The sequence below is a fragment of the Perognathus longimembris genome, chromosome 23 (assembly GCF_023159225.1).
Source record: "Perognathus longimembris pacificus isolate PPM17 chromosome 23, ASM2315922v1, whole genome shotgun sequence".
In the NCBI taxonomy this organism is placed as follows: domain Eukaryota; kingdom Metazoa; phylum Chordata; class Mammalia; order Rodentia; family Heteromyidae; genus Perognathus; species Perognathus longimembris.
In genome coordinates, this window is record NC_063183.1 from 26,561,246 (window position 1) to 26,571,963 (window position 10,718).

Sequence of the window (10,718 nt, forward strand, 5' to 3'; positions counted from 1 at the left end):
GGGAGGGGGAAGAGCTGGGAGTGAGGGAAGGGGTGACATTATCCAGAAAGACACCCACCCCTCTGTGCATCCCCTTTATAATAAAAACCCCAACTACAAAAGCTGACTCAGGCGACAGACACCAGGCCCCTCCCCCCCCTCCACACACACCCTCGGATTTACTGGCTAGGGGGGGGGGGGGATCCTTGAGAAGGAGGAGTAGCTGGGTTCTTTCTGGGGAGGGGGATGGGGTAGGCAAAGTGAAGTTTAATGAGGCTGATGGGAAAAGTTCTATCTTGAGACTATTGGGAGTTCTTCCCACTCCCCCCCCACTTCATGCCAGTATTAGAGTTTGAACTCAGGGCCTCAAGCTCACCCTTAGCTCTCCCCCACCTCTCCCTCAAGGTGGATGGTCTGCTACCTGAGCCCCAGTTCTGCTTCTGGTTTTTCTGTGGTTAATTGGACCTAGGAGTGTCTTGGATTTTCTTCATCTGCCTGGCTGGCTTTGAACAGAGATCCTCAGATCTCAGCCTCCTGAGTTCCAGGAGGATTACAGGCCTGAGACTTGGTGTCTTTATCTGTCAAATAGGTTGGAAGTTAAAGACCCTAGCAGGTGCCTGTATGTGCTGCTCAATAAGATGTTCTACTTGGAGGTCCACAAGGGAGTTCTTGGGTTCATTCCACTGCTGGAAAGGCCTTACTTACAGTGGTAAGGAAAAAAAAAGATTTCCAGGCCCTGCTTATTGCTATAATCCTAACTACTCATGAGACTGGGATCTGAGGATCAAGGTTCAAAGCCAACCTACGCAGGAAAGTCTGTGAGACTCTTATCTCCAATGAGCCACCAAAAAGCTGGGAGTGAACCTTTGGCTCAAGTGGTAGAGCTAGCCTTGAGCAACAGCACCCAGGTCCTGAGTTCAAGTGAAAGAAAGAAAGAAAGAAAGAGAGAGAGAGAAAGAAAGAAAATGAAAGAAAGAGAGAGAAAGAGAAAGAAGGAATGGCAGGCAGGCGAGAAAGGAAAAAGAGAAAGAAAGAAGGTAGGGAGGGAGGGTGAGAGGGAGGGAGGGAAAGATACATAGCTAGGCCTCATTGGGCCAGGTATATATTAAATCTATTTCTGTCATTGCTATAGGCGTTACATTCCATCAATGGATTTGCAAGGAGATAGACTTTCCTCTCTGCCAGGTAGAAGCTACAATGTCGAGTACTATCCAGTGTTTGAAGCATGAAAGTGAGCTGTGGGGTGATGCCAGACCAGGCCCCAAATTATGAAAATACATAGCGTAGTGGTTGGTGGTGGGGCTTCCAGAAGGTTTTCTTTATTTCGTCCTTCCTTTCTTTTCTTTTCTTTTTCTTTGTTTGGTGCTGGCCCTGGGGCTTGAACTTGGGACCTGGGCGTTGTCCCTGAGCTTTTTTGGCTCAAGGCTAGCGCTCTACCACTTGAGCCACAGCTCCACACCTGGCTTTTCAGTGGTTCATTGGAGATAAGAGTCTTAGGAACTTTCCTGCCTGGACTGGCTTTGAATCTCAGTCCTCAGATCTCAGCCTCCTGAATAGCTAGGATTACACGCATGAGCCACCAGCACCCAGATTTTTTTTAGTTTTTTTGTCTTTTTTTTTTTTAAGTTTGTTGATTCCCTGCCCCCAAATAAACTGCTGCAGAGGAAATTCCATGTTTTAAAATATTAATAACACCTATTATAATACCCAAATGTAGCTGGGTGCTGGTGGCTCACATCTGTTATCCCAGCTACTCAGGAGACTAAGATCTGAGGTTTTAGTTTCAAAGCCCGCCCAGGCGGAAAAGTCTGTAGGACTCTTATCTCCAATAAACCAGCAAAAAGGTGGAAACGGAGGTGTAGCTCAAATGGCAGAGCATCAGCCTTGAGCTAAAAAGCTAAGCAAGAGCCTAAGGCCCCTGAGTTCAAACCCCAGCACCCATATACACAGCACACACACACACACACACACACGGAGATACATGGCACATATGCATAGGATGGAGGGAGGGGGCAGAAGAAATAACACTGCATTTGTGAGTAGAGGTGTTGGGAGGAGGGCTTCCTAAAGATGAAGACTAGGTAGAGTTCTTCGGTGAATGTAATGATAAGGTCAGAGAGCCTGCGTTCTGGTTTCAGTGTCATCCAGGAAACCAGAAGGGAAGATGAATGCAGGTAGTAAATTACCCATGGTGAGCCAGGACCCCATACCCATTAGCGTGGCTTTCAAGGCAGCCCCAGGACTAAAGCTGGCGCTGGGTGGGCAGGGCAGGGCAGGGCAGGGCAGGGCAGGGCAGGGCGGGGCGGGGCGGGGCGGGGCGGGTTAGTTGGGGAAGGAGGCGCTCGCTCACCAGGCCGTCTATAGAAACACCTTGGAAGAAATTGGCCCCTGCTGGCTGGTCCCAGCCTAAGTGGGCCAGGACGATGCCTGGGGACCTGGAAGGGTCACTCGGGGATGGCTGGGGGGATGCGAGGGGAGGAGGGCGCCAGGTCTCTGGGCATTGGCAGAGCCACAAGGTCACAGCAATCTGGGGATCCCTCCCATCACAGTTTACCATTGCGGCGGCCAGGGCTGCGCTCTGGGGGTGCCGGGCTTTAGTCTCGGCTCTCCCACCGCAGGGCGAAGGGGCGTGGGGCGTGGCCAGGCCCTCCCCCCACCCCGGGGGGGGTGCTGCGGGGTCCGCCCGGCCTCCCCTCCCTCTCCCCCCCTCCGCACCCCTCCCCGGCAGGTGCGCGCGCGGGCGGCCGGGGAGGAGGGCGGTGCCCGCCGAGCCGGGCCCGCAGCCGCATCCCGGGGGGGAGGTGGCGGAGGCGGCGGGCGCGGAGGACGCGCCGCCCCCTGGGCGCGGCTCCGGGTCCCGCGGCCACGGCTTGGACCCATGGCGGCCCGGTCGCCCGTGTCGTCCCTGCGGGCGGGCGGCCCCCGAGCGCGGCCACCCCCGGGCCCCTCGCCACCCCCGGGCCCCGCGCCAGCGCCGCGGTCGCGCTCGGGCTCCGAGTCCGAGGACGCCGAGCTGTCGCTGAGCCTGGCCCGCACCAAGACCCGCTCGTACGGCAGCACTGCCAGCGTGCGGGCCCCGCTGGGCGCCGGCGCCCTGGGCCCGTGCCTGGAGCACCGCGTCCGCGCCGGGGACACGCTGCCGGGCCTCGCGCTCAAGTACGGGGTCACGGTGAGCGCGCGCGGCGCCGCGCCCGGCCGGGGGGTCCGGGGCCCGGGGGAGGTGGGGCCGGCCGGGGGGGGGGGTCGTGGGCCCAGGGGGGGTGGGGCCGGCCGGGGGGGTCCGGGGCCCGGGGGAGGTGGGGCCGGCCGGGGGGGTCCGGGGTCCGGGGGAGGTGGGGCCGGCCGGGGGGGGGATCCGGGGCCCAGGGGTGGTGGGTCGGCCTGGGGGTCGCAGGGCTCGGGATCGCGGGCCCGGGGGTCGTGGGAAGGCCTGGGGCCCGCGGGCCCGCGGAGGTCGTAGGCAGGCCCGGGGAGCCTGCAGGGCTGGGGCGCGGGGATCGCGGGCCCGGGGGTTGTGGGAGGGACTGGGGGTCTCGGGCCTGGAGGTTGTGGGCTGGGATCGTTGGGGGGCGGGGGTGACACGGGAGGGCCGCGTAGTTGGAGGCTGGGATCGTGTGGTGGTGGGGGGCTGGTAGCCATCCGGCCCTGTGCTCCTCCACAGTCCACAAGGCTGGCAGAGCCACCATCACCCTCGCTGGTTGTCCTGCCAGTGGGACCGGCTGCGAAGGTTCCCTTCCCAGGCTGCCTCCTTCCCTGTCCGACCCAGATTCATTCATTCATTCATTCATTCATTCTCGTTCTCTTCCTCTCTCCATTTCCTCCTTCCTTCCCTCCATCCCCCCCTCCTCACTCTTTTCCTCTCTCCCTCTCTCCTCTCTTCTGTCTTTCTCGTGTGTGTGTGTGTGTGTGTGTGTGTGTGTGTGTGTGTGTGTGTGTGTTGGGGCTTGAACTCAGGGCCTGGACGCTAGCTATCCCTGAGCTTTTTCTGCTGAAAACAGACACTCTACCACTTGAGCCACAGCACCACTTCTGGCTTTTTGCTGGCTAACTGGAGTTAAGCATCTCAACAGACTTTCCTGCCCAGGCTGGCTTTGAACCAGGATCCTCAGATCTCAGCCTCCTGAGTAGCTAGGGCTACAACTGTAAGCCACCCAGGGCCTGGCTCCAGACCCCACCTTTTGGGTGAGGAAGACCAAAGAGGATTAGGGCTTTGGCACTGGCTCTAGCCAGCCTTCACCTGCTCACCTGCCTCTCACCCCTGTGTATTTACTCAAAGCCCAGCTGAGGTCAGGCCTGTGCCTGTAAACAAGCTCTGTGAAAGAGGCTACTGGATGGTTCTGGGCTTTTTTTTTTTTTTTAATCCGTCTTTATTTAGAAGTGAAATTACACACCTGGGGTTCATTGACAACCATGAATGTGAGGCCAAACTGGCCAAGGACCATGTTGTAGCTAGGGAAACCAGAGGGCTGTGTTTATTACAAATTTATAAGTGTGTGTCTTGGGTAGATTGCATTGCACCTCTGGGAAGCACATAGAGACCTAAGGGAACACATTGTTTCATGAAAATTATTGATAATGCTGAGCTGTGTGATGGCTTATTATTATTCTTTTTCTTTGGGCCAGAAGTGGGACTTGAACTAAGGGCCTGAGCACTGTCCCTTATTAGCTTTTTCGCTCAAGGTTAGTGCTCTACCACCTGAGCCACAGATCCACTTCTGGCTTTTTGGTGGCTAATTGGAGATTAGAGTCTCATGAACTTTCCTGCCCAGGCTGACTTTGAACCACCATCTTTACTCAGATCTTCATCTCCGGAGTAGCTAGGATTACAGGCGTGAGCCACCAGTGCCTGGCTTATGATGGTTCTGTATCAGTTACAGTGTTCCTTCCTGAAACATCTTAGACAGCCAAGGAGGAGAAAGATAACCAGGTCTGTATCTTGCTCTTAAAGTGAAACTCTAGACATCACCAAGGCCGGAAACTCAGCTTGTATTTTGCTTATTTAAGCAGGTATATATTTTCCACCAAGTCTTTTGTTATCTAAACATTTTGCAATGAGGGCAGTTCTGTAGATGTCATTCCTTGCAGAATTGCCACTAAACTTTCCTGGAAGTTCTTGAAATGTGTGCACAGATCTCTAGTTCTCTTTGGACATTATTGAAGCCTGGATTGGATCAGAGCTAGAGAAGAGAAGGCTGGGAAACGTTGTTATTAACTGTGTGCAATACTTGCTGTGGACCAGACGTTGCATGAGTCTTGTTTGAACTTGATCTTGGTTAATTTGATGTTCACAAGAACCCTAGGAGATAGATTTAATTAACCGTTGTATGGGTAAGAAGAGGGATAAGAGGCAAGGATATTTTCTGAGTATATTTATTCATTGAGGTCAGGTTGAATTGACACAGTAATAAAGCACTTTCCTTCTTTCCTCCCTTCCTTCCCTCCTTCTTTCCTTCTTTCCTCTCTTCCCTCCCTCCCTCCCTCCCTCCCTCCCTCCCTCCCTCCCTCCCTCCCTTCCTTCCTTCCTTCCTTCCTTCCTTCCTTCCTTCCTTCCTTCCTTCCTTCCTTCCTTCCTTCCTTCATGCCAGTACTGAGGCTTGAACTCAGGGCTTCTCACCCTCCCTTGGTTTTTTCTCTCAATGCTGGAGCTCTACTGCTTGAGCCATGGCTCCACTTCAGTTTTTTTGCTGGTTATTTTGGAGATAAGAGTCTCATGGATTTGTCTACTCAGCCTGGTTTTGAACCTTGATCTATGAATCTCACCTTCCTGAGTAGCTAGGATTCCAAATGTGACCTCCTAGTGCCTGGATTGACTGGTCCCTGGCCCCTGCTGGATCCCGTACATCCCTGGGGGCGGGTATTATATTCCCCAAATCAGGCTGGTAAGAAATTTTAGCCCCTGGAGTTGAGCAGATGTGGTAAGGCAGGAGCCCAGGCTAGGGGCTGGGTTAGGAGGTGTAGCCTGGGAAAGATGTGATTTGAAGATCACAGAATGTGAAAAACACACCATCTGCTGCTGGCTACAGTCTTTGCTGTTGGTGCCTCTCCCAGCTTCCAACAGCTTCTGGTCTTCATCCAGCTTTACACACACACAGCTTTTGACTGAAGTATCTTTACCAGAGTAGAGGAAGTGATCTTGGGAAACTAAAACTCTTTGGGCCAGGTTGAGGAAACTTAAAGATAGTTCAAACCTCAGACATAATCTGGCCAGATCTGTGTTTATCCTCTCTGAGATATGAAAATTCCTTCCTTAGTCTCAGATTCTAGATTTAGCTATTGATTTTTCTCCCCTACATCCTGGCTCTTCCCAGTTGGATTCAAGCCTGAGGAGAAAGAAGGGAGCAAATAGATTAGCTCTAGGTTGCCATGGTGAGCTTTCCACCAGGAGGAAGCCCTGCACAAACCTTCTAGATGGTAGAGAAACTGAAAGTGGAAAGAGACCCCAAAAGCAGGCCGATTATTTGCATAAACTTTTCGTCTTTTTTCGACACCCTCCCTCTACCCGCCCCCCAGCTTGTCTGCTTGTCTGTCTTTTCTACAATCTAGAGTTCATCTTGTTTTCCATACCCACATATGATCTGTACAGTTGTACAGTTGTTGTTTTTTTTTTCCTGGTGCTCGGACTTGCTCAGCATTCTTGCCTTTAACTAGTGCTCTACCACTTGAGACTTGCCTCCAGCCCAACTTTTTTGCTGGTTAATTGGACATGGAGCCTCATGGATTTGTCTGCCTGGGCTGGCTTCAGAAGGTGGTCCTCTAGAGTCCTCATGAGTCGCTAGGATTACAAGTGTGAGCCATGGGCACCCATCACATGTAAAAAGGAGATGGTGAGATCCAGATGGAAGAATAGTTGTGAAGGTTGAGACAGTATGTGTCAATTCTTTTTTTTTTTTTTTTGAATTACAGGGTCACATTTTAATTCCTGAATTTTACAGTTCAGCATTAATATCACCACATGTATACAAATGGTGTAAAACAAGTACAGTAGTATATTTTTAATACAAAATAAACATGTTTTATGGAAAAAACTATACTTCATATCTACACAGACAGCCCATCTTTTCCAAACAATAGTCAAAATTAAAATTAACTACAAAATTTCCAAACAGGGGAAACTGCTTCAGTTTAAGCTACTCTGGGAAAATGGACCCATAACACATTACAAAAGGTGATCTAAAGACTATAGCTGGAATTACTATTTTTTAGAATTTTTTTTCCCAATGTGCATTGTTAATTGTAGTTTGGGGACTTTTTTTTTAATCTCAGCATGATCTCAGATCATAGATGAGCAAACTAACATTAAAATATTTACAGTTAACTTGTTCTAAAAATAAAACCTCTTAACTGTTTGCCTCAATTATTGTAAATTTATTCACATACATGGAATGTGCTTTTACTCTTAAAAAAGCAGCTTTCATATTACACCCTTTTTTTTTTTTTTTTGGCCAGTCCTGGGCCTTGGACTCAGGGCCTGAGCACTGTCCCTGGCTTCTTTTTGCTCAAGGCTAGCACTCTGCCACTTGAGCCACAGCATCACTTCTGGCCATTTTCTGTATATGTGGTGCTAGGGAATCGAACCCAGGGCCTCATGTATATGAGGCAGGCACTCTTGCCACTAGGCCATATCCCCAGCCCCATATTATACCCTTTTTGTATATGGGAAAGCTTCATGTGCTGCATGTGATTATGATAACCTAAGTAAGTAGCTTTATGGATCAAAATGGCCTCTAGATGTTAAATGCCATTTGATTCAGCACTATTCCTTTATACTTTAAAACTTGCCCGAAGCTTTCAAGAGACACAACTTTACTGACAAAATAGAAAGTGTCTTTTTATCTTCCACAAAAGATTGTACTGGTAAGTGGATGGAGACATCCTCTTCTACCCCTTAAGTTTTCAGAGTATCATTTGGAATGGAATACTATTGTACTGTTTCTTAACTGTGGTTATCCCCTAAAAGTGCTGATTTTAAAGTAATATTAGCCTATCCATTCTGAATCCATGATTTTGTCAAAATACAGTGAAATTAAGAATAGTTGTGGCTGGGGATATAGCCTAGTGGCAAGAGTGCCTGCCTCGGATACATGAGGCCCTAGGTTTGATTCCCCAGCACCACATATACAGAAAACGGCCAGAAGGGGTGCTGTGGCTCAAGTGGCAGAGTGCTAGCCTTGAGCGGGAAGAAGCCAGGGACAGTGCTCAGGCCCTGAGTCCAAGCCCCAGGACTGGCCAAAAAATAAAATAAAATAAAAATAAAATAAGAAAAAAAAAAGAATAGTTGTGAAGGTTGAGACAGTATGTGTCAATTCTTTCCTTTTCTTTTCTTTTTTTGTCAGTCTTGGGGCTTGAACTCTGGGCCTAGGCATTGTCCCTGAGCTTCTTTTGCTCAAGGCTAGCCCCACTGCTGACCAAAAAAAAAAAAAAAAAAACCCTAGGTAAAGCAAAAAACAGGGAGAGAACTGGGGGCGTGTGGCTCAAAGGGCAGAGCACCTGTCTAGCACATTTTCAAGGCCTTGAATTCGTACCAGAAAAACAAAACAAAAGAAACCCCAGGAATTGGTTAAATAAGTGACTTAAGGCCACTGAGTTGAAGGCTGTCTTACAGGGGAAATAGTGTGTGGGTGAGTCAGTGAAGAGTTGTAATTCTGGGTTTTATAATAGACCCTTATCTTGGATTGGGTAATTTCTAACTGTGTATCCTTTTTTTTTTTTTAATGAATTTAGATGGAGCAGATTAAAAGGGCCAATAAACTGTTTACCAATGATTGTATATTCCTGAAGAAGACTTTGAACATCCCGGTTATAGCTGAGAAACCTTTGTTGTTTAATGGACTAGACTCCACTGATTCTCCAGAAAATGAACGCAGAGACAGCCCTGAAGAGGAGCCTGAGGGGGCTGGGGCACAACTCCCCCCTCCCAGCCCTGACCCTCTTCCTGGTCAGCCCCAGGAAGTGTCAGCCAGAGATTTCCTGCAGAGGCTTGACTTGCAGATTAAGATTTCAACCCAGGCAGCCAAGAAACTAAAAGAAGAAAGCAGGTAAAAATTCCCTGGTATGGCTGGGTGCTGTTGGTTGCCCATACCTGCAGTCCCAGCTACTCTACAGGGTGAGATCTGGAGGAGCTTCATTTGAGCCTGGGCAGGAAAGTGTGAGACTCTTCTCTTCCATTAGTTAGAAGGTGAAGCTGTGGCTCAAGTGGTAGAGAGCTGGCCTTAGATGAACGAGCTAAAGGGGGTTGGGAATGTGGCTTAGTGGCAGAGTACTAGCCTGGAGCAAAAAGAAGCCAGGGGCAGTGCGCAGGCCCTGAGTCCCAAGCCCAAGGACTGGCAAAAAAATAATAATAATAAAAGCAACAACAAAATCTTCACTTTGTTTTAATAGTAGCATTGTTGGCTTGTAGCTTTGGAAAGCTGCCATGTTCAAGATTATGCAAACACCTTCAAAGGCTGCAGGGCCTTGGAGAGGACTTGTAAAATACAGACCCTCATAAAACATTTCAAACCCTGTCCATTTTCACTCCTACATAAGATTTCCTGTGAGCTTTCTTCTTTGATTTTCAATCTGTCAGTGGAGCAAATTTTTCCCTCTTATAGAATTGGTTTTCCTTCTTCCTCTATGATCTCAAGAAGGTGCAAACTGCCTTGGTTCCTTTTTCTCCCTTGCTACTAGGAAGCATGCAACTAAAATTGATGCAGGGGTTCAATCACTAACTTATTTGTTTATTTATGCAGCATTAAAAATTTAATTATCTTTAGTTGTATAAAAGTCATGCAACTTTTGAGATATGCCCAACTTCCTAAGTTGATAAAACTCCTGTCCTTTTTTTGGGGGGGGAAACCAAATGTTAAGTTATAATCTGTGTATGTTTTAATTTTCTGAAAGCACTTTTAAGCACAAATGTATATTCTGTTTGTTTCTCTTTTTTTCAGAGATGAAGAAAGTCCCTATGCAGCCTCGCTCTACCACAGTTAGGTTATTAGTGGGTATAATTCTAACCTGAAAGGTTTGGATTGTAAAATATAACAGATGAAGATTCTGGATTCCCATAGCGCCCTTGTAAAACTGTAATTCAGTAGATCTGTAATTTTTAAGTCTTTATTATGGCCTGACAGCAAAACTGTATTCTGAGGCTCACTTTTTTTTTTTAATTTGCCCATCCTGGGTCTTGAACTCAGGGCCTGGCGCTGTCCCTGATCCTCTTTGTGCTCAAGGTTAGCACTTACCACTTGAGCCACAGCACCACTTCCAGCTTTTTCTGAGTAGTTTATTGGAGATTAAAGTCTCACGGGGACTTTTCTGCCCAGGCTGGCTTCAAACTGTGATCCTCAGATCTCAGCCTCCTGAGTAGCTAGGATTACAGGCGTGAGTCACCCGTGTCCAGCTTGAAGCTCTCACTTTTTGTAGGTGGTCTTAGATTTGCTTTTGTAAATACTGGTTGACATAAAGTATCAGAGACTATTTCTATATTTAAGCTGAAGACTTTTTCTTTCTTTTGCGGTATTGGGAAACCCAAGGGCCTTGTGCTTTGAGCCACGCCCCCTACCACTTGAGCCACGCCCCTCTCCCCTCACCTGAAAACAGTTTATCTCCTGTGGAAAACACCATGGCTGTTTAAGTGATGCTGAATTTATTGTGTCTTTATAACTGAAGTGCTACATATATATATATATTTCAATATGTATTGCATATTCTGTATTAATAAAAGAATGAAATTTTGTCTTCTATTTTGTAAAAAAAAAACC

The 10,718-nt window shown here is 48.6% G+C and overlaps 1 protein-coding gene across 2 annotated transcripts; it reads left to right on the forward strand.

The window, feature by feature from the left end:
* The first annotated feature begins 1,976 nt into the window (after positions 1–1,976).
* On the forward strand, positions 1,977–10,227 carry Lysmd2 (LysM domain containing 2). 2 transcript variants are annotated; one of them, XM_048332166.1, is made up of 3 exons: positions 1,977–2,170; positions 8,701–9,014; positions 9,906–10,227. In XM_048332166.1, exons 1-3 carry the CDS (start codon positions 2,144–2,146, stop codon positions 9,946–9,948), a joined length of 384 nt encoding a protein of 127 aa, XP_048188123.1. In that variant the 5' UTR covers positions 1,977–2,143; the 3' UTR covers positions 9,949–10,227. The 2 variants fall into 2 exon arrangements, with proteins under 2 accessions (XP_048188123.1, XP_048188122.1); XM_048332165.1 differs by lacking the exon at positions 1,977–2,170 and adding an exon at positions 2,858–3,148.
* Positions 10,228–10,718: the final 491 nt, after the last annotated feature.

Coding starts and splice junctions, on each gene's coding strand:
- Lysmd2 (XM_048332165.1), top strand. CDS start 2,858: ATGGCGGCCCGGTCGCCCGTGTCGTCCCTGCGGGCGGGCGGCCCCCGA. Junction 3,149..8,700: donor CGCTCAAGTACGGGGTCACG/GTGAGCGCGCGC, acceptor TAATGAATTTAG/ATGGAGCAGATTAAAAGGGC. Junction 9,015..9,905: donor AAACTAAAAGAAGAAAGCAG/GTAAAAATTCCC, acceptor TCTTTTTTTCAG/AGATGAAGAAAGTCCCTATG.